Here is a 24350-nt window from a genome sequence, read left to right on the forward strand (position 1 = left end):
AGTTGTTGTGAAGGTTAAGAAATATATAAAATTTAAGAAAATTTAAAAAATAACTTCAAAATAAAATGCAAAGAACTGAATCCTGCTGAATAACAAAAGCGTCACAGATTTTTTTAAAAAATCACTTCAGCTCATGTAAGAAACATTGGAGAGCAGACAACATCAAGATGAGAAAAAGGACATAAAGAGTCAGGTAACTAATATGAAGTCTTGAATTATTTCCAAAAGACATTAAATTTTATATGAATGTCACAGAATTTAAGAGTTGAAAGTACACCATCTTTTAATCATTAAATTTTCCTACTACCTTTTACCTAATTCCTAATTACCTTTTCCTGCTCTTGATGTCTTAGATTCAAAACTTTAGTCTTTTGTTAATTAATCTTGGCATTGTCTATTAGATCTGTCTCTTCTTTACTATGTTCAAGGCCTACCTTGACCTAGCTGTCCTTACTTTATATTTGCATGACACTATTAGCCTCTCAATAGTCTTCCTAATTTGAGGTCTCCATACACAACATACAACATAATAGAAGAATAACTTTTCTTAAACTACACTTTCACCATGTTACTCCTATATAAAGACCTACAGTAATTTCTTAGTTCTATAATAGTATTAACAACAATATTATTTATTAAAGTGAAACTATATCTCTGGCACTGTGCTAAGTGGTTTATATATGTTAGATGACATAGATTTTTCAAAAACATAACTATTCCCAACTAAACATAATTATTCCCAATTTATGGATATGAAAACTGAAACTCAGAGGGCTGCTGAATAACTTATTAAAGGTCACACAGTTATTAAGTGACAAAGCTAAAATTTGAACACAGGTCTGTCTCTATTCAAAGGTTTTAATCTGCACTTTAGAACAGTGTTTGGCATAAAGTAGTCATTCAATAAATATTTGTTGAATAAATTAATGAATAAATGAAATACTATGCTATACCAGCTTCATATATTGTTAATAATGAAATGAAAATTTTTATTTTTTACTTCAAGGCCCAGTATGGTAAGCAAAATAGCTTGCATGTTACCTTTTTAATGAATATTTGTTGAGTTGTATTAAATTAAAAGAACTACATTGGTACAGGCCCGATTAACAAGAGCATGACAAAGAGAAAAAGTTTTACTATGGCTTTAATATAATCCATTTTAATATTTATTTATAACTTTCTTTATATTGGCTAAAATTATATTTATTTACACTTTAGAATCAGGTAAACGACAATTATTTAACTAAGTTGATTTTATTAGCATTTAATCTAGTTGCAAAATACAAAAAGCTTCCATTGGTAGAAAATAATATTGTTGGAACACTAAATATTGCGTGTGAACATGTTGGACATGCACACCAAATTGCTTAGGGTGTATAGATTCCTAAACAGTCTGAACAAAATTCCTTGGAGATAATGTTTTAAAATTTTAATATAGAACAAATGTCACTGTCCAGCAATTTAAAGATATAAGGGACTTCAGAGTTCAATAACAAATACAGAGTTGTTATTTGAAACAAAAATGTAGCTCTTGAGAACAATCAGTTCAGTTTTCTAACAGTAGTTATAGTATGTGGTCATAACCATTTTTCCCCCTTTTACAGAGGTCTCTAGGTACACATTTTTAATGTATCCTAGCAGTTTCCAGTTAATGTTTTATATTTCTGTAGCTATTATTTCCTGTTGAAAGAAAACTAGTAAAGGTTGAGTCTAGGAAGGGAAAACAAAGGAAGATCAATATTAACACTCTACAAATATTGACTTAGCAAAGTGACTTTGTTGTCTTTCTCTCAAAGGAATTGATACTGAATGAATGATTTATTTATACGAAACATCTATGAAAAGTATTTGTCAAACAAAACAAAAAAATTGCTCGGCCAAGTACATAATTGCATAATCTAGTTATCAAGTTCAAAAACTGAAGAGTCATCATTTTCAAATTCAAGACCTTTTAATAATATTCATCATTTTCACTTAAACTGTATTAGAACTGGCTTATAGGAAGAAATGTTGCAATCCACAGAAAACCTCAAAGTTCACAAACTACTTGTTCTCTATAAACACCAAACAGTTAATAAACTTAATGTCAAATCTGTTTTCAGAAAATATCGTATCTATTCATTTAAAATACTATACCTTTATTGAGTTTGGTTCAGTTAACTTTGAATTTTGGTTACTAATAGCACTCATGGTAATCGTGAAAGAAACAGATGTTTTGAACTTTCTAGCTGTTGCCAGTAAAGAACTCCTGGTGTCACCTGTAAAAGGTAATAGTTATTTAGTCTCACATTATGAAAAGTTGCCAATAGGAAGTCTGTTTCTAAACACAGTGTAGTATAAAAGGTCTATGTATTAATTTTATTCTCTTTGTTCTTCCTATTGAAGTAAAGTCAAAAGTTTTATATTTATCAGGCTTTAATGGTTCGTAATTTATGGTCTACTAATAAGATTCTTTATTTCAATATGTCACCTTTTAGCCTGAAATTTTAGTTTTAATAAAATATAATGAGCATAGCCAAGTCAAGTTCCGTAATAAAATTTTACTTCAATAGATTTTTATAGCTAAGTGAGTCTAGAAATGTTAGCTAGCAAAAGTTGGATTCTCATTTTTTTACCACTGATAAGCTAAGATGGAAGGAAAAATTTATCTGAAATGTGATCCTTAATTCTTGAACAAGAAAAAAAAATACCTTTATTTGGGAATGATTCCTGATCAGTATTTCTTAGGATTCTAGGCGATGGTTTTGGTATTGGTGATGGGTCCCTTTCAGGGCACTCTTCAATGTGACTTCCAAACTGTTGACGCCTCAGTTTACTGTCAACCTCCAGTTTTTCTAGAGTAGTTTTGAGACATTGTTCATTGGTTGTCATATATAATTTACAAAACTACAGGAAACAAAAAGTATTCCAGTGGGTAAAATAGTCAATCATACATTTGGGAAGAGAAAGAAAATGCATATTAGCAGGGAAGGGATAGACTGATAGATGGAATATATTTCCTGTTGAACTAGGTTACTCATTTTATTTTCTTGAATCAGATTGACCACCCTCAGGTGACCTAGTGAAATGCAGCCATGATTCAATGAGGCCATACTCTGAGTGAAAATAAAATGTTACACAAAGAGAGGTGATTTATTATTATTTTTTTTACGAGACATGTGTAGACTTGCGTTTGTTCTAAATAATTTTTATGATCCTTCCACTCCAGAAAAAGCATATTTCTAAGAAGAGTCTCTGTATGTGTGTGTGTATGCACATGTATATATTTTAACTTGTTTTTATTATTTTAATGTAGTCATCAGATTACAATTGTGGGACTGGGAGAGATTAAATTTCAAGTCCAGTTAGTACATAATATATAAATAATTCATTATCAGTATTAAAAAGATGTGCCCCTTTAAAAATACTTTTTCTATACAGTAAGCAAATTCACATCAGTATGAACTTTTGTACCTTGATGTAGTCAAATTTGCCATCAGCATTTACATCAGCCAAAGTTACTATGGCATTTACTTCTTCTCGAGTCATCTTCTCACCTCTCTGAAAGAAAGAGGATTTATTTTAAAGCAATATGACTATCACTTTGTTATGCATGGAGAATGGAAATTAATTTTAGTCTTTTCTACAAGTATGAATATATGGTTTAATTAAAAATCTCAGAATAAGTATTATGTCCAGCAAGGATGAAACTGTTATATGAAATAAAATTTCACAATTTTATTAAATTTTGTAAAAGTGTGCTGAATTTCGTTTACTAAATTTCAACAATATGTCATAGATTCAGCAATAACTATTAAATTAAGAGCAACAATATTTCTCACATTGTATCAAAAAACAGAATGGTTTCTGAATCTTATTTATACTTTAGTTCTCTTTTACTTATCACATATGAACCTATCACTGATTTACAAAGAGTTCTGGGCAGGAAAGAATTGTAAAGGAGCACAAGAGGATTACAACATGGTCTCAATTTTATACTTTATCTTTTATTCATCCAGAAGGATCCTTAAGTAGTTTACAAACAACATACACGTGATTCATTTCACCTGCCCATGAAACAGTTATTTTTTATGTGCACTTTGGTAGCCAAAGCTAGATTCCAAGTTGTTTTGCAAAATATGCATATTACCAAACAGTTTCATAGATCTTACCTTTGTTAGAAGTTTATAAAGGTCAGTGTGTAAAATAGAGCCATCATCATTTACATCTAATTGCTTAAATGATTTTAGTAATTCTGCTTTTGAAGTAGGTTTTTCCTTTCTTAAAATTATACAGAAATCATCAAAATTCAGTTTTGCAGTTTGAGGAGTCCAATACTTATTAATGGTCTTTTGGGATGGATTTCTTCCTGCATGCTGAAGAGCTGCCCAATAAAACAAGTATTATTTGTTATAGCAACATTTGGAATTGGTATTTAAGTGTATTTTTTCTATAAATCATTATATACTACAATATTATACAGAAGTACACATACACCAATATATTACCTTCAGTGTTGATAATCTAGTGATATCAGTGTATGCCTGACTTTCAAAAATGAAAATATACATACATATTAACATATATTAATGTCAGAATTAAATAGATTTTTCCTATTTTGGCAATGGGGTCTCAACTTAAATAGTTTAATTACTAATAATATCAGATTTACCTCATAAAACTGTCTGGAGGAAAAAAAGATTAAAAACAACCATCCACTTAATTGTTTTGAAGACATAAGAATAACCATATTACTTTTCTGGTTCAACAAATATCTTAATGAAACAATCAAATCATTAATTTGAGAATATTACTGTTAATAAGTCAAGATAATTAAAATGTTCATCATTGCCAGCTATTAGAACATTAATCATGCCCTAAATGTCAAATAATGCACAAAACGCATCTTACTTGTAGCCATGGCCCTGCTACAAATCAAGAATGTGAACATATTTTGAGAGACATCTATTATGGAGATGCAATGGTCAAATTACCTTTCACTTTTAACCAGAACACTTAAAAATAGTCCTATAACCAGTTATTCATTAGACATTGCTATTTTAAAAGCCATGCCATCCGTTATAACTATGAGAGGCAAAGAATTATGATCTGACAAAGGCATTGTATATTTGCATGTCCTATTACTCACATATAATGGTTTAAGCAACTGCAGATATTTTATATAGTTGAATAAAAGTAACTTGGTAATTTGCAAATAGACTAATGTCTACATATTAAGACTTAAGACTATCTAAAATGATCTAATAATATGTTTCCTAAACACCACAGACAAAAATTAACAAGATTTTAAAAGGTGTAACTGTCCCAAGTTGTGCTACGAACTTCTATTATAAAAACTTTATATTGGGTATTTCCAACTATCTTAGGTAAGATTTTACAATTCTATACATTGTCAATCAGCATTAAAAATTGATTATCTAGATATTCTACAATTTAATGTAATAAGGAATAATATATAAAAATAATTTAATTAGAGAAATATCCTCAAGGAAATAGAAACAAGATCAAGGTAATAAAATACAGACATTTGTGAGCCCATTATATTGAACATTCATTGTGCACAAGGATAATACAGGGTGATTTTTTTTTTTATTTTCAAAGTTACAAGCTTCTTGGTTCCTAAGAAGTTTTATAATCTAAATGGGAAATCCATACCTGAAGTGTAAAATTGCTACTTGTGATTAAGATTTATGATAATAACACATTAGGAGTTGATGGACTAAGATAAATGTTCTCATCCTCCAGATCAAGCAAGTGCATTGTACCTAGATAACTTAAACTTTGGCACAGAAACAAAAACAAGATCCTCAACTAGAGGTGACTCTCAGAGTCTAACAAAAGTAGCTATAGCAATTGCCATCTTCCATTCACCTAGAAAGCCTTTGTGGAAATTAATAACAGTGGAGATAACATAATTTTTTAAAATCTCCACAGGTTTATTTTGGATGTACACAAACGCAACTACCATGCTACCCTAGGAATAAAACATAAGTATCCTGCCTAGAGTATAAATGCACAATTCCTTAATTCATTTATCAAGAGAATCATGAAAAAGGATCATGTGTTTTATGGTTCCATCCCCAGCCAACCTCCACCTTTAAAATCTGGGGATACAAGTAGGACCGAAATGAAGTTGTGATTTAAAGTCAAAAGTCCATGTAAAAGAAAATGGTATTTTCTGTCCAGCTTTGGGAAACAGACGTAAAACTTTCTCACAGTGGCAGCTCAAATGCTTGTTGCTATCTTTAATATCAAAAATTTTTTAAATGTACTGTTAAGTTGTTTAAAAGAACAACTTTGTCAGAATAAAATTCATTATGCCAAAACATGTACTAACTAGATATTTCCATATCTAATAAATAGGTATAATTTAGTAACTACTAACCTAACTTTAATCTTTAGTTTTAGAATTAGTTGGAAGCCATTATTAAGTCCAGTAACAGCAAACACTATGTAACTGTAGATGTTTAAAGGTTTATACCAAAATACTGATCTTTTGCCAGGGTTTGCTTTAAGCTTTGACTTCAGTTTATAGCACTTATATTACTTACAAGTTGGGGAAAAAAGGAACTCTAAAGTTCTGGTACTGGTACTGCTCTATCCTACTTTGACATGGAATGTCAAAGCGCATGTTCTGTGCATAAGTAGCAGAAGGATATAGATGAAAGGCACAATAGTTAAGAAAGAGACATCAGTGGTTCACACAATTTTAAAAAATCTAGATTATCTGAGATTAATCATTACAATTTTATAAAGAGTATTCCACCATAAAACCAAAAATTGAAGAGACAAACACTCCATTATCTTCACAGATAATTCTGTAAGACTGATAGCACCTTAGTAATACATATTAATTGATTTACAAACTAAATGCCATAGTAGCAGAAGGCATGTTAAACTTTTAAACTAAGTAGATTCATAATCTCAGCCTATTTTCAAAAGAATAAAGAGAAAAAACCAAAGTTATAGTTTATAGTAAAATACAAATTTTAATCTTTTCAATTTTTGTATTTCCCAAAATGGATTTCCTCAAATAGCAATCTTATTACATACAAACCCAAGACCTGCTGTGAAAATATATTATATTTTTTAATTTAAGGAAACTGCTTCTGAAGTTGGCAAAACAACTTTGTTTCTGTAATTGTAAAGTTATTAGCCTTGATGAAACTGACATGAGTATAGTGTTATCTGTTATTGTTGTTCACCATTCTCTCAAGACTAAACATCTCCAAGTTAGTTGATACACCTAGTAAGGAGCAAGTTCATTGGTTTGGGGGAATATCTGCAACCAGAAGAATTTAAGATATAATGGAAAGAAGCAAAAAAAGACCAACTCTCTCAAGTCCTCCCTCCTAAAAAACAGAACAAAAACCAAAACTCTTAATTCTCTTTTAAAGTTTCATTAATTTCCTAATACTGCTCTTTTACAATCATTCTACTCATTTTTATTTTCCTTTACATTTTCCCCAGTGTAGGTCAAATTCAGATTAGTGATTCAGTTGCCAAAAGCATTGTAATCTATTATTATAAATCTTAAAATACCAAGGTTAAGAATTTTAAAAATATTTTTAAGCAAGCAATTGATGGAAGTTTTAAAAATACTAACCTAGTCTATAAACACTGAAAGTTTTATTTTGAAGCTCGTGGACTATGTAGTTACATGAAACAGCGCAATAGCATAATTTAGTTCCATTCCTCAAACATCACTAAGAAACTGGAATGATTCAACAATGTAATTCTAATTCCAGTCTTTCCAATCTATTAACTTTCAACAAATAAGGCAAAATACTTAAATTAAAGAACAATTACCTAAGTAAAGTTGATCTTTAGAAATAATGTTATCTAAGCTGCTTTTGAAAACAGTTAAATAGGCAGCTCTACAATTCATATAAAATATCTCCTCTTCAGTTAGTGGAAATTTCTTTGATTGAGGACTCTCTGAAAGCGTTGATTTCTGACTGGAGAAAGCTGCATCACCTCCTGGACTGCTGGCCATCCTATTAGAAAATAATTTAAAATTTTGTTTTAGTCATTTAATCCTAAAATGCAAATGTCACTTTGCCTTTCAAATGGGGGGAAAATCAAGATTAAGTTTTTTTGGTTTTTTTTTTAAGATTACGGTTTTTATATGTGGAAAAAAGATAAACATTATAATATTTTATGGTTATATTATCATGTTAAGCTAGAATAAGCCTCTGGCAGTTGATTTATATATATATAAATGCTTGTTGCTATCTTCAATAACAAAATATTTTTTAAATGTATTAAGTTGTTTAAAGGAACAACTTTCTCAGAATAAAATTCATTATGCCAAAACATGTACTAACTAGATGTTCCCATATCTAAGAAATAGGTATAATTTAGTAACTACTAACCTAACTTTAATCTTTAGCATATATATGTATACGGGAGCCAAAAGAACAAAGGCAAAACAAAGATGTAACATAAATACAAAAGAAGAACCATAGGGCAAAGGAAAGGCACACATCTATTCTCTCAAAATTAGAGGACAGTCAGTTGAGACTTCATAGGGTTGTCATGAGGATAAAGTAAATTAACACATATGAAGCACATAGAACAGTGCCTGGCATATAATAAGTGCTAAATAAACTGTAGATAGGGTGAAATTGCAAAATAATGAGAATTTGAATATAATGTGATTGGCAGTTGGTATCCATCTCCACAGTAAGGTCAACTGTCTTTTCACTAACATCTCAGTAATGCAACCCCACGTTTTAAATGACTGAATTTTAAAAATCCCATGTATAGCATTATCCTGAGATTTTACTGTATCCTATGACTCCCAATAATGATGTTAATAACAACAACAACAACAACAACGTTTGGGATTCTATAGCACCTCTGCTCATAAGAGCTTAAAGAACTGTATATATCTTGATTTATACCTACTACAGTGGTCAGGTATTTTTTGCCCATTTATACATAAGGAAATTGAGGGGCAGAGATGTCATTCAGCTAATAGTAAGTAGCAAAAGGCAGTAAATTTCAATAACAGTTTCTTCTTTATTAATGTGAATGAAGGCTTCCTGAATAACAGTTACTATGAAGCACTAAATTGTGCTGGTGTTCTAACAGCTTCCAACATTATTTTATCCAGATTTGACTTCTAAAAATACATTCCAACCTAATAAATTGAATATTTCAAGTTCAACAATAAGACGACACAGGTAGGGTCCCCTTCAGGAATCATTGGATTCTTACTCAGGAGGCCTAAATCACTTGCACCTTCTTGAATTATATAGGTCTTTTACACTTGGGAAAGAAAGATAATAATCGCTTATCGTGGATGAAGTACCCTATTTATAATACACAGACCGCCTGCCTGACACTTTCATATTATACCAGATTTAGAAGGACCCCATAGGGATGTGGTGTCACAGTCTGGTTACTGCAAATTGTATCACTATAATTAAGCATCATAGTTTTAAACACATATGCATGCACGCATCTCCTCACAAATGTGAAAGAAAACTGTTCCAATAAGGAAGAGAATGAACGTTCATTTTGCAACCAGCAGTTTTAAAATGTAAGTTTTGTTTTTTTTTTAAGATCGTCCTCGAATACTCTTTCCAAACAAGGTGACTCCCTTACGTGAAAATCCCACGGCAGAAATGTTCCAGAATTCTATTTTTTCCCCCTCTCTGTGACGAGAGACTAAACTGAATCTTAAATAAATATATAATTGCACCCCTCAGGCTTGGAAACCTCCTGCATTTAAAAGTCCAGCCAGAGACCAAGACAGGGGCCTAGAGAGTTCACTGCAGCAAACCGCTCCATAAATAACCAGCCACACAATAGCAAGAAAAATAAACTGTTAACAAGCGCCTAAGGCTTCTAAAGGGCAAGGCGAAGGCAGAGCGCCATCCAGTCACCGTCCCTACACAGAGAAATACTTTCACAGCTGATCTCGGGCTACATCTCTCTATTTCTGTATTCCTCTGGGCATAACACTGCATTGACATGTACATTTCAGGTACAGACATGGAGCAAGTGTACGGAAGACGGAGAAGTAAAAGAAGCAGGTGGAGAAAAGGAAGCCAAACAGTGAGGGACGCAGCGGGCGAAGACACAGACAACGAGCTGCTTGATACCTAACTGCAGGTCACAAACGAGAAAGCGCAAGCAGTTCTCCTCACGGATTCCACGATCCTCTCACAGCCGCCGGACCGTCCTCGGCCTTCCTTCAATTACCATGGCAACTGCACCTCTCCGCCACCGGAAACAAGGTATAGAGCACCTCCCCAAACGGTCCGGCTAGAAACTAAGGACAGTTTATCCAGAGCGACCAGAGATGGCTCTGTCCCTCTTCTGTCGGGGGGCTCTTCTAGTCAGAGTCGTGAGAGAGAGTCCTGCGTTGCCCTAGCAGGTACTGGGTGCGGCCCTAAGCGTAGACTCCTCTCCCTCCTTCCCGGCATACATTGGGATCCCTTGTTGCCGGGAGAGGGTTTTCGGCGGAAGGCGTTGAGTGTGACACAGCGTTGAGTGCCCATTCACCCGCGCTTTTCAGACTCCGGCGTTTCCCTCGGAAGAGGCTGTTTTCGGGAGAGGTTGCTCAGTGGTTGTATCCAGCGGCAGACGTGCCTCCTCGAATGTTGAAATGCCGTAAGTATCTCTACCCGAGGTGTTTCTGTGTGTTGGGCCCCTCTCTGTGCTAGAAGAGTGGATGTTATGTGGTCCGTTAACCTTTTTCGTTTTCCTACTTTTCTGAGGGTATATTTGTATCTTCGTCGACAGTTCCTCGTGCTTGGTACTCTCACCCCACCTCTGCTGCTTTCCCAGCCGTTCTTACCCGGTAGTCTTTGTCCACTTTAATTCTGATTGTCCAAGGCTTTTGACAGATTATTTACAGGCCGCATTTAGTGATGTATTGCTTGAAATAATTCAAAATGTGGTTAACATACCAAGAGTAGGACAGTGTAGACTTGAAACACGCCGTGTAATTTGTTAAAGCCCTTTAGTACACAGATTAGTGTGGCGAGTTCATATAAACCTGTGGGAGAACACATGGGCTGGTTTCCAAGAGACCTGGATGCAGCTCTCAAATGAGGAAGCGTAGCCAGTTCTGTAAAGAACTGTCCAACGTTGGGCAATTCACTTGTGAACACTGGGCTTCAGTTTTCTTACTTTTCATTGCCCTGTGGAAACTTTTTTTCAGTACAATAAAGAACTTTTTCTTTGCGGTGAGGGGGATAACATGTGAAATTCTCTGGCTGCCTCTTGTCCCCAGGCTGGTTTAAGTACCCACTCCTGTGCTCTTCTAGAGTAACTTACTCCTCGGTGATTTTCAGGTTTGAGCCAATGCAAAGTAACACAGGGTCGTGGGAGGGAGGATATTTGTATCAAATAGGAATTGACATTAAAGTGGAAAGATGTGCAGATATAATAACCTACCTTTATTGAATATTTAGTTATGTTTTGGGTACTGTATTTAGCAATTTACCTACATTTTCTTATTGAATCCTAAAAAAAGGACCTTAGGATGTACGTATTGCTGTTACCTCAAATTTCCAGAGAGGGAAACTAAACACCTAATAAGGTATCCTACAGACAGGTTATCAATAAATACATGTTTCACTTGTACCCTTAAAAGTTATGGATTATTGAAGAGGTTTTCCTTTCCCCAGAATTAAGCAAAAAGACTTGTCTCCCTACCGTTGCCATAGAAAAATAACCCAGTTAGCACTTCTACAAAGCTGCAAGGATAATGTGGCAAAATCCCTACCAAATAGGAATATAATGGAAACTGGGGTGTATTTGCTTAACAAGTGGTGATACTTCCTGAACTATGCTCCTGTTCTGCTATAAGTAGTAGGGAACCAAAAAAACAAAACAAACTGTTAAATATGGGACTTTTGGACAACCATTTTCCTTACGTATTAACAGGTACATGTTATATTAGAAGAGTGTGTAGTAATTATATTCTGACAATACATACATAACCTTAAAATTCAGGTTAACATCTCAAATATGTAGCATCTTCACTGAGTTTATTTTGGCAAAGTGATTTAAGACCAAATTAATGGTCTTAAATGCTAAAGTATTTTGGTAGAGGATCTCCCCAATTGTTAGCAGACTTATTTTTCAATGTAGTTAAATTGCAGGGTCACAAATAGTGTTGCAAAAAGTCAATATAGCAAGGTACATATGAAGGTGGTATAGTTTTAACTGATGTTGAGATAATGACTTTTTATGTACTTGGTATTTTTAGTATGGAATTGTGTGATCCATCTCCTTTCTAATTTCTTTGAACCTTGACTGGAAAAAATGTAATGAGTAACTGTGGAAATATACATGGCCTAAATGAATCTAAAATAAATAATAAGGAGCAAATGCCCAGTGACATTAGAGTGGGTGGATGAACCTTAAAAACACTGAGTAAATGAGCCAATTCATAGAAGACTACATATAGTATACTATCTTTATAAAGCTTAAGAACAAGCAAAAATAAACTATCATTTAGGATTATGTATGTATGTGATAAGACTTTAAGGAGGGAAAAAAACAGAGAAATGATAAACAGAAAATTCAGTTTAATGGTTGCCCTCTGGGAAAAGCAGATGGAATAGAGAAGGAGCATACAGGTGTACCCATCCAGATTGGTAATGATCTAGTTCTTAAATTGTGTGGTGAGTTTATGGGTGTTTATTTTCTTATTATGCTTCATAATTTGATTATTTTCATGTATTCTTTAGTATGCATCATATACCACTTAAAATGTTATTAAAGGAATTATAGATTACTTATCTTGAATTAAGTTCTTAATAAGTATAGTTTTCTCTGCCTTCACTTTGGTCCTGTAAGGCAGATGCTATCTTGGAACTGGGGAAACAAAAGAATTAGAAAATGCTGCTCCTAGTTTCATTAGGCTAATCATTTTCCCTTTCAAATTTGCTCCTCCTGTGTATACATAAATTAGTGGCACCACCATTTCTCTGTCTAGGTTGAAACCTTAATTTTTTTTTTTTTTATTTGAAGACATCAAAGTAAGGCAAACCAAGGTTTGAATCTTGGTTCTGCTGCTTTACCAACTGTATGACCCTTAGATTGTTACTCAGTGATATCATAGATTAGTATAGTTATTCAATAAATATTTATTAATTGACTAAGTAGCTGCTTTGAAAAGATTTCATCTTATATAGACAAATTTCACACCATGTTTATATTTACACAATACTAAAGTCAGTCACACTTATATAATATAATAGCTCTTGCCATAAATAATCAAATCCCATTCTAGTGCGTTTTTCCACCTTACGTCTTTTCCTTTGCAAAGCTTCCTAGTACTTCTTGCTTAGTCTTTCTAATTGGTGTGGATCATCATGCTAATTCAGCCAAGAACATTCCATCTATTCCTGTGAGAGTTAATTTTATTCTGTTCCAAGCTATAGACTGAATTAAGGTTATAAAGTTGAAATAGCTTTAGTCTTGGAGGAAACTGTTTTCAACAGAATTTCTGTGGGGTTCATTCTGATGATGTATTCATAAAAATCTGAGTTTTCTGAGAGAACTTTAAAATAGACTTTCTTTTCCTTAATAATAGAAAATATATAAATATTCTGGATATGATAAACTATTTTATTACACCTATTTGGGTTTGTAGTCTTGATGGTAGTAGTGCCCAGTACAGTGATTTTTACTGTTGTGGATTGATTATAAAGAAAAAGGGAATGAAATAATGTGTCAGGGCAAGTAAAAGTTAACCATTTAATAAACATCCTTTGAATCATAGTAGATATTCAAAATTACATGAATTCTTTTACTTTAAATGAGTTGTTAAAAGAAGATAGAAGTTGTTAATACTTGATGTAAGTATGAAAAACATGAATTTTAAACACAATTCTTTCCTCCTTATAAAAGTCAATGAAAGAAGTAAAGACAGAAATTATGAAGGTATAATACAGCCTTGTAATAATGGCATGAGGTATTTGATAGACTAAGCCTTGAGGTACAGGTAAGGAAGAGTTAAACTTGAAACTTTACAGTTAAGCTGGGAAAGTCTCTTATAGTTAAGGGAGTATAAATGATCCTTATTTGGTATGGATCCCTTGGCTAGTGAAATTAAATGTACATCTTTGGAGGACAGCATCCTCAATTTAGACCCCCACATTTTTCACAGGTTAAGATCAACCAAATATCCAAAATTATAGATAACCAAACATAAAAGGAAACAAATTACTATGAGTGAGTTAAAATACGTAGTAACCAATGGATTTAGATCCCAAAGACTTTATAAAGTGAAATTGTCAGAGATACAGTATAAAATAATTGAACAGAATACTTAAAGAAATAAAAAGTTGAATCACAAAAATTAGCAAGTAATGAGACTACCCAAAATGACCAGGCAGATTTTAAACTACAATGATTAGAATGTTTAGAAACAGAAAAATACAATTGTTGAAATAAAAGCTCAGTAGATGGAGTTCCATTTCAAAGTAGCTTATATTGGACTGACTCTTCCATAGATAAAAATTTTAAACTCTGGACAAAATATAAAAAACAACTTCTTGAAGGCACTGGAGAGTAACCATACCAGGCAGAAATTGGAGGGGAGTTGACCCTTAAAAAAGAGAACTACAATGTGCAAAGTTTGCATTTAAATTTTTTTACCCAAGGGCAGTCCATTTGGTGTATTACAGCTAGATCTCAAGCAGAAAGCTCCAGTTTTACTGGCTCAAAGAGTTGAGATAAAAGCTTGGGATTACCACAGTTGCTGGAAAATAAAGAGAAGATCCTAGAAAGCAGATAACCCCCAAATCTGGTTATAAATTGCCAGAATCCTTGGTGGATCCCTTAACTGCACATGAGTTGAAGATCTTCCATGAAGCCTGGCAGGAAGTGACAGCTGGGATGATGAACAGAGATTTCAGCTGCTGCCCATCACTAGGGAGACAGATTTTACAGTCTGAGTTTAGTCAAGTTCAATTCCTGCTAGAACAAAACAACACTATTAAGAGTAAGATAACAGAATCCAGAGTCTCTCTGTCACACCATCTGCAATGTCCAGAATACAATAAAATGCCAGACATGCAAAGAAACAAGAAAATATGACTCATCATTGAGAGAAAAAATAAATTGAAATTGACCCCAAGATGACCTAGATTTTAGAATTAGCAGACAAAAGCTTTAAAGCACCTACTATAAATATATTCAAGAACTTAAAGGCAAAAAAATGTGGCCATAATGAAAGGACACATGAGGGATCCTAGAAGAGTTTTACGTTTGCGTAAAGTGGTGTATTAAGTCTAAGTGAACCATGATATGTTAAAAGGGCATATTGTAATCCTCAGAGTAAGTTCTAAAAATAATGCAAAGAGGTGTACATAAAAATCAATAGAAGAATTGAAATGGTATACTAAAAAATATTTTGTTGACTCAAAAGAAGGCAGATGAGAGGAATGAAAAACAAATGGGACAAATAAAAAACAAGTAGCAAAATGTAGATCCAGCTGTATAATTACATTAAGTCCAAGTGCAGTAAGAACACCAATGAAACTGCAGAGAACATTGGACTAGATTTTAAAACACATATGTATACTATATATGTGTATATATACATATATGTGTGCATATATATATATATCCCAACTCATTTAATCCTCTTAACACTGATAACACCCTAATCTGATGCCAAAATACGATAAAGTAATTGTAAGAAAATTGCTAGCCAATATGTTTCATGAACATGGAATCAAAAATTTATAGCAAAAAAATTAGCAAATATAATTCAGCAATTATAAAAGGGACAATACATCATCCAAATAGACTTTATCCCAAGAATGCAGTTTTTTCAATATTTGAAAATCAGTGTTTTTAAACAGAGAATAAAGGATGGTTTTTTATCAAAGCTGCAGCTGCCTCTACCTAGCTGCTTTGGTCAAAAAGGAGCTCAGAGTCATACCCCGAGAAAAATAAAATTCAAAAGACACATGCACCTCAATGTTCATAGCAGCACTATTTACAATAGCCAAGACATGGAAACAACCCAAATGTCCATCAATGAATGACTGGATAAAGAAGATGTAGTGTATATATATATATACACATATACACATACATACACACACACAATGTAATACTACTCAGCCATAAAAAAGAATAAAATAATACTATTTGCAGCAACGTGGATGGACCTGGAGATCATCATTCTAAGTGAAGTGGGCTGGAAAGAGAAAGAAAAATGCCATATGATATCACTTATATGTGGAATCTTAAAAATAATACACAAGTGAACTCCTTATTATTTATAACTTAAATGATTGATTTCTTGAATATGTGTAAGCACATTTTATTGTCCTTTATGATTGGACTACTGCATTCTGTTGATTCTTATTTTGTGGTTGACTTTATTCCTTTGATAGCTATGTAGGGCTAAAAAGCTAAAGCTCTAATCTATTCTTAGAAACAATCATCAGTACATATATGTAAACTAAAAAAATAATGTGTAGTATATTGTATACATGTATTTACATGCAGTATAATATATATGTGCAAACTGTAATAATTATACCTAATAAAACTGAAAAAGAAAAAAAAAAAAAAAAGAAAAGGAGTGAAGAGTGACAGTTTTCCTGGGTGGTCGCTGTTCTGTTTGCTGTAACCAATCTGCAACATTTCAGAAAAAGACAGTTCCCATTGTACCTGCCATTTCTCAGCTGTGCCAGAGGAAGATTCCATGATGCCCAAAGTTGAGCTTTCTGCTGAAAGAGGACTCTAGAGTCATGACAGTGTTGGAACACAGCAGCCTTAGGACCTGGTTTCCCCTGAATTTTCCTTGCTGTGTCTGATACCGAAGAATCTTGAATATATCAGCTTGTTGCTAGAGCTATGCTTTAGAATAAGATCTGTTACTAGTAAAGATGTCTTCATCTGTGATTGTGGATCTACAGAGTTGGGAGAGAAACACTATGGGAAGAGGTAAGCTAGGAGACTATAGGCTTTTTTAGGTAGAGACATTGACCTTTGTTTTTTGCTAATGTTGGTACCTGGCATTTAAGTGACCAATTAAATACTCCTGGATATGGATGGATAGATGGATGGATACATACATACATACATACATACATACATACATACATACATACTAAAGGAGATAATAGTTCTAAGCAAAACACACCTATTCACGATAAAATAAAAAGTCAGCAATCTAAGACAGAAGGGAATTTACTCCTATGAAAAACTTAATAAATACCATACTTAGTACTGAATACTTTTTCTAGGATAAGGAACAAGGCAAGAATTCATCCTTTCACAACTTGTATTCAACAGAGCACTAAAAAGAAAGGAAATGCATAAATGTTGGAAAGGAAAAAGTAAAATTGACAATCTGCCAATGATATGATCATGAACATAGAAAATCCTAAGGAAGCTGTAAAACAAAATTATTTAGCAAAGATGCAGAGCACAAGATCAGTGATATAAAAATCAATTATTTTTCTACATTTTAACAATAAACACCTAGAAATTGAAACATTTTTCCATTTATAATTATGTTAAAAAATAAAATATTTATGATTTTTACAAGAGACATACAGGATTTCTACTGTGAAAAATACAAAATGTTGCTTAGAGGAAAATAAAGGTTTAAATAAATAGGGGCATGCTTATGGACCAGAAGACTCTTTATTAAAATGTTAGTTCTCTCCAATTGATCTTTAGATTCAATGCATTTCCTCTCAATCCTAGCAAACATTTTAAAGAAATGGAAAAACTGATTTTCAAAAATTTTTTGAAAGGCAGAGGACTTACAGTATCCAAAATACTCTTGGGAAAGAAGAATGAAGTTGGAGTACATACACTAACTAGACTTAACTACTAGATAAAGTGATAATGAAATCAATGTGGTTTAGGCATAAGAGCAAATAGATAAAATGGAAAAGAAAAAAAAAAATCCAGAAATAGACCTAACAAGGTGCCAAAGTAATTCAATGGGGGAAAGAGAAGTCTTCCCAAAACCATATGGAAAAACAAACCAAACAGCCTTAACTTCTATCTTATACCATATATTAAAAATTAAATTGAGATATAGCATAGTCCTAAATGTAAACAGTAAACTTTCTGGAAGGAAATATATAAGAATATTGTTACAACTTAGGGTAGATAAAATTTCATACAAGGTTCAAAAAGCAACTATAAAAGAATAAAATTGATAAGTTAGACTATATCTAAATTTTAAACTTCTCATCAAAAGACACCATTAAAAATGAATTGCAAAGTAATGACTAGGAGAAAATATAAGACATATCAGACAAAGGACCTATATTTAAAATACTGTAAAGAACTCTTACAACTTAATAGTAAAAAGACAAAAACCTCATTAAAATAATAATTAAAAGACTTGAACCAATACCTAATAAAAGAAGTTACATAAATGACAAATAAGCATTTGATTAGACATTGGGGAAATACAAGTTAAAACTAAATTGAAATTCTTTTTAATACCCAGTGAAATGACTATATAGCTGACTCTTGAAAGACACAAGTTTGAACTGCGAAGGCCCACTTACATGCAATTTAGTACTACGCTATCTGTGGTTGGTTGAATCAACTGATGCAGAACCACAGATACAGAGAGCCTACTGTAAAGTTATATGTGGATTTTTTGACTGCAGCGTCAATGCCCCAACCCCCACATTGTTCAAGAGTCAATTACATGTGCATTTAAAATTTTAAGATTATTAGGTGAATATTGAATCTTAGTAGATTTGCTTTGCACAGAGGTATGAGTTGGCACTTCTTAAACTAGTTTCTGTATACTCTATACTTGAGAGAGTAATAAGTATATTGCAGATAATGGGAGCTATTGAATGAGGAATTTAAAATATGTTGCCTTTGCATTGGTGATATCAATATGATGTCATGGATATAAAGATCTAGGTAGATACAAAAGTGTGTGTGTGTGTTTTCTGTTGTAGCTCTGTCCATTGCCTGTAAGTAGTGAAATAAATAGCAATGAACATATTTAGTGCCCAGATTTTTATTTCTAAATATCGTTGTATACTAAATAGAACCAGGTCTCTTTGAAGCAAAAGCTAATTCCAGGGATGAGGCAGAAAACTTTTTTGTGCTGGAAAATAAGGAAATGCTCAAAGAATTATGGGTACATAAGGTACATTAGAGGCAGTATAAAAAGGGAACGGTCCAATTGCCAAATCTAGGACAATGGCACATCCCAATTCTATAAAAATAATTTCTATATATCAAAATAAATGATAGAAATTGATTATAATCTGTTGGAAAAAATAAAATTCCATGACTCTCTAGTAATATACGTAAGTGAATAAATAAGGAGAGGAAAAAGGGAAGCTAGTACTTGGAGTAGAACGCTAATAAATATAAACATGATAGGATTAGAAAATCATCAGTGGTTCTTTAAAAGTGTTGGGAGAAAGTTTATGAAACAAGATATTTACATATAAGGTTTATTTATTACATTGGAGAAAACTGGCAGATAGCATCTTAATGATCAAAATAGAAACCAATGTGACAAACCAATATCATGCTCCTCAAGTTATAATCAAAAGGCTACAGCATTACTTTTGTGATATTTATGGCAAAAAAAAGTGCATGACCTCATCATGGGAAAATACTAGATAAACCCAAATTGACAGATACTCTATAAAATTACCTGATGTATACTTTTGAAAAATATTATGGTCAATAAAAAGAAAGGTTGAGGAATTGTTTTAGATAAGGGATATTAAAGAGATGGGAAAATTAAATGTGATGAATGATCTAGGATTGGATCCTAGACTTGGTGGGGGTGGGGTGGAATTGGCTGTAAAAGACATTGGAAAATGAATATTTGTATATATATGAGTGACTGGGATATTATGCTGTACACCCAAAATTGACACATTGTAACTGAGTATACTTCAATTTAAAAAAAAGACATTATTGGAACAAGTGATAAAATTTGAATGTGGACTATTGATAATAATATTGTATCAATGATAAATTTTCTGATTTTGATCAATATACAAAAATTAGCTGTATTTTGATACACTTATGATGAACTACCAGAAAGATAAATTAAGAAAACAATACCATTTACAATTGCATCAAAAAAAGGTACCTAAGAATAAATTTAACCGAGAAAGTGAAAGACTTATACATTCAAAACTATAAGACATTGATGAAATAAATTGAAGAAGACACAAGTAAATGGAAAGATATTTTATGCTCATGGATTGGAAGAATTAATATTGTTAAAATGTCTATACTACCCAAAGCAATCTACAGATTTGGTGCAATCATGATCAAAATTCCAATGGTATTTTTTTCAGTAATTGAACAAACACTCCTAAAATTTGTGTGGTACCACAAAAGACCCCAAATAGCCAAAGCAATCTTGAGAAAGAACAAAGCTGGAGGCAATGTGTTGATTTAAAACTATATTACAAAGTATAATAATCAAAACAGTATGATATTGGCATAAAACCAGACATATAGATCAATGGAACAGAATAGAGAACCCAGAAATAAACCCACATGTATAGTCAATTAATTTACAACAGAGGAGCCAAGAATATACAATACAGTACAAAGGACAGTAAATGGTATTGGAAAAACTAGACAACCCCGTGCAAAAGAAGGAAACTGGACCCCATTGTACACCATAAATAAAAAAAATTGACTCAAAATGGTTTAAACACTTGAAGGTAAACACCTGAAACCATAAAACTCTAGAAGAAAACAAAGGCCATAATCTCCCTGGCATTGGTCTTGGCTGTGATTTTTTAGATGTGACATCAAAAGCAAGGGTGATAATAGCAAAATAATACATCAAACTAAAAAGCTTCATCACAGCAAAAGAAATCATCAACAAAATGAAAAGGCAGTCTACAGAATGGGAGAAAATATTTGCAAATCATGTATCTGAGATGGGATTAATAGCCAAAATATGTAAAGAATTCATACAACTCAGTAACAAAAAACAAAACAAAACAAAACAAAAAAAGCCAAAACAAATTAAAAAACAAAACCCAAAAACCCCAAAACATCCCAATTAAAAAAAATGGACTGAGGATCTGAATAGAATTTTTCCAAAGGAAACATACAGATGGTCAACAAGTACATGAAAAGGTGTTCCACATCATGAATCATCAGGGAAATGCAAATTGAAACCACAATGAGATATCATTTGACACCTGTTAGAATGGCTTTTATCAAAAATGACAAGAGATAACATGTGCTGATGAGGATGTAGAGAAAGGGGAAACCTATGCACTGCTGGTGAAGCCACTATCGAAAACAATAAGGAAGTTCCTCAAAAAATAAAAATTGAACTACTGTAGTATCCAGCAATTCCACTCTTGGGTATTTATCTAAAGTAAGTGAAAACACTAAGTCAAAAAGATATGTGCACCCCCTCCATGTTCATTTCAGCATTATTTACAATAACCAACACATGGAAACAAGCTAAGTATCCACCAATGGATTAATGGATGAAGAAAATGTGATGTTATATACAGTGAAATATTATTCAGCCTTAACAAATAAGAAAACTCTGCCATTTGCAACATGGGTGGACCTTGAAGGCATGATGCTAAATGCAGTAGGTCAGAAAAAGAAAGACAGATACCATATGATCTCACTTAAGTGTGGAATCTTTAAAAAGAACATATTCATGTAAAAAGAGATCAGATTTGTGGTTAGCAGAGGTGGGGAGTGGAGAGGGAAGAATTGGAAGAAGGTAAACAAGAGGTACAAACTTCTAGTTATAAAATAAGTTAAGTACTGGGGATGTAATGTACAGTATGATTACTATAGTTAATAATACTGTATTGTATATTTGAAAGTTACTAAGAGAGTAGATCTCAAAAGTTCTCATGAGAAAAAAGTTATAACTGCGTGGTGATGGATCTTAACTAGACTTAAGATAATAATTTCACAGTATATACATATATTGAATCATGTACATCTGAAATTAATATATCAATTATATATCAGAAGATTTGGCTGATTTTGATAATCATTGTGATTATATAAGAATAGGCTTGTGTTTGGAAAAGAACAGAGAAATACTTATGGGTAAAGGTATATGATGTCTCCAACTTATTCTCAATAGATCATAAAAAAGATTTTGCATAACATATATATGTGTGTATGTTTCTCTAGAGAAAGCAAGTGAGACAAAGTGTAAACAAGTGTTAAATCTGAGTAAAGGAGTAACGATCTTATTTCTAGAATATTTTTAACTTAAAAAATAAAAAATTGAAAGTTACCCCCAAATCCTTATCAAATTATTAAAAAAATATATAGTAATGGATGGATTAAAGAATAAATTAAACACAATTGAAGAAAGAATTAGATAGCTGGAAGACAGATCTGAGGAAATTGCCCAAAAGATAGCATAGAGATCAATGGTAAGAAATAGGAGTTTAAAGATATGGGAAATGGAATGAGAAAATCTAAAATTTCTTCTAGAGAGAGTCTCAGAAAGGTAGAATCAAGGAGAGTTAGTATTTGGAGAGATTATGACTTAGATTTTTCCAAAACTGATAGGAGGTAAGTCCACATAAGAAACTACCTTAGAGCTAAGACTGTTAAGATGACATCCTTTGGGAACCTACATTTGAGCTACCTTCAATAGGATCAAAGGATTATAACAAATTAAATATATTATTGAATTTAATACTAAAGTTTTAAGTTACATAAGTTAATGATTTTTTAAACACCTTTGTGCCAATTACTGTGTCAAGTTTCAGGGATTCAAATATGAACAGATACTGTACTCTGTAGGACTTTTAATTTTAGTGGGAGAGAGAGTTCAACAAGAATTTTTAGAACTCATAATCTAGGGGGAGGGTATAGCTCCCTCCTATGTGCTCCCATGGAGCACATGCTTAGCATACAAAAGGTCCTGAGTTCAATCCCCAGGACTTCCTCTAAGAATAAATAAATAAGTACACCTAATTACCTCCCCCACCAAATAAATAAATACACACATAGAACTCATACTCTACCAGTTAACACATAAGGTGCTAATAATATATTTTAAGTGAGGGAGGAAAGACATATATAAATATTTCAATATAAATTTAGTGAGGAGGACATGCATAAGTGCTCTAGGTATAGATTTGGGAAGATCTTTAATGCAGTCTGAACGGTGTCAGGGAAAACTCAGACACAGACTGTGCTGAAATTTCAAGGGAAAGGTAGACATCAATGTTTGTTTTTATTAATTTTTATGTTGTAAAATATAATACATATAAAAGGTATGTAAAGTATCACCCATCTGCCATGTTTAATTCTGATGAATCTATTTGGCCCTTTTTAATAGGCTCTTTTAAAGGATTTATTTATGTCCTTTATATATGTATGTGTAGTGATACATGCACTGTATGTATGTATGTTTCTCACAGGTAGTAATAGTAGTGAATATTTTATTAATACTCATTTTTAAGAGTACCCATTAAGGAGTGAAATGATCTTTTGGCATTTTTCATTATATTCAACCCCCAAAACATTTCACCTTCCATTTACCTTCTGGGATCAGCATTCTCAAATATATCCCTTTTACTTCTGTAAGAATTCTTTAGCTAATTCTTTATTAATCTTTTGATAAAGAAGCTTTTGACATCATAGACAAGGATTGCTCAATAACTGGTTAAGGTTTTGGCCAGTTTCATCATGAAGAATAACAGGATTAATCATTTATTTATGTGTATTCACATGGTGACGATATTGCTACATGTAGTGGAGTGATATTCCCACTTACCCATGCTGTGATAAAGAATTATTATGTGACCACTGTGAATGTTGAACACAAAATGGCATAGGCTTGAGTGAAAGGGAGAATGGGAAAAGGATATAGGAGATCCTTCTCCCTTCTTTACTCATTCCCATACACAGAATGGAAAATACATCATTTCAGATTTCTCAATTTATACCTAAAGAGTCACATGGGATGTGAATTTGGCCATTGCCTTTCATCAAAGGATTGCTAAGAATCTTATAAGCATAGTCCCTAATCCTCTAAACACTCTTCTGAAGTTGTAGCTGGCAATATTATCATCTCCATTATAGAGAGTAGTAAATGGAAGCACTGACATACTAAGTGATATTTTTATCTTCCATTCAGAAATTTCCTAGTGGCTTAAAGGCCAGTATTATTATCAACTTTATGAAGCTTAGTGAGATTATGTGATTTGCCCAACCTTAGGGGAAGAATTTGGCATAGCATCAAGGTTCCCTGAGTCTTATCTGCCTTACTAAGTTTATCTCCTCCCCACACACATACTCTTACCCTCAGCTCTGCTATTCAAAATAATATTTAATCCAATGTTTTAAAAGTCCTGTAAGGGAACCTCAAATCATGTAGCTTTATG

At 32.7% G+C, this 24350-nt stretch overlaps 2 protein-coding genes and 2 non-coding genes across 8 annotated transcripts in view; 3 read left to right on the top strand and 1 right to left on the bottom strand.

The window, feature by feature from the left end:
- EFCAB7 (EF-hand calcium binding domain 7) overlaps positions 1-10220 on the bottom strand; it is a 40005-nt gene extending 29785 nt beyond the window's left edge. For 2 of the 3 annotated variants that reach the window (XM_031465284.2, XM_010999540.3), the window contains exons 1-6: positions 10113-10220; positions 7810-7997; positions 4152-4363; positions 3454-3540; positions 2691-2886; positions 2137-2258 (exon numbers count right to left, since the gene is read on the bottom strand). In XM_031465284.2, the coding sequence (XP_031321144.1) occupies positions 2137-2258; positions 2691-2886; positions 3454-3540; positions 4152-4363; positions 7810-7996 (804 nt within the window). In that variant the 5' untranslated portion in view covers position 7997; positions 10113-10220. The remainder of the gene's footprint in view (positions 1-2136; positions 2259-2690; positions 2887-3453; positions 3541-4151; positions 4364-7809; positions 7998-10112) is intronic. The other variant, XM_031465283.2, reaches the window with a different exon arrangement.
- Positions 10221-10463: 243 nt separating this feature from the next.
- ITGB3BP (integrin subunit beta 3 binding protein) overlaps positions 10464-24350 on the top strand; it is a 65561-nt gene continuing 51674 nt past the window's right edge. For 2 of the 3 annotated variants that reach the window (XM_031465292.2, XM_031465293.2), the window contains exon 1: positions 10464-10623. In XM_031465292.2, the coding sequence (XP_031321152.1) occupies positions 10619-10623 (5 nt within the window). In that variant the 5' untranslated portion in view covers positions 10464-10618. The remainder of the gene's footprint in view (positions 10624-24350) is intronic. The other variant, XM_031465291.2, reaches the window with a different exon arrangement.
- LOC116157031 (small nucleolar RNA SNORA16B/SNORA16A family) lies at positions 15849-15937 on the top strand. Its single transcript, XR_004140993.1, has one exon. It is a non-coding gene; the product is annotated as a small nucleolar RNA SNORA16B/SNORA16A family (small nucleolar RNA).
- Positions 16521-16649, top strand: LOC116157030 (small nucleolar RNA SNORA16B/SNORA16A family). Its single transcript, XR_004140992.1, has one exon. It is a non-coding gene; the product is annotated as a small nucleolar RNA SNORA16B/SNORA16A family (small nucleolar RNA).

The sequence above is a fragment of the Camelus dromedarius genome, chromosome 14, assembly GCF_036321535.1.
Source record: "Camelus dromedarius isolate mCamDro1 chromosome 14, mCamDro1.pat, whole genome shotgun sequence".
NCBI classification, from domain to species: Eukaryota; Metazoa; Chordata; class Mammalia; order Artiodactyla; family Camelidae; genus Camelus; species Camelus dromedarius.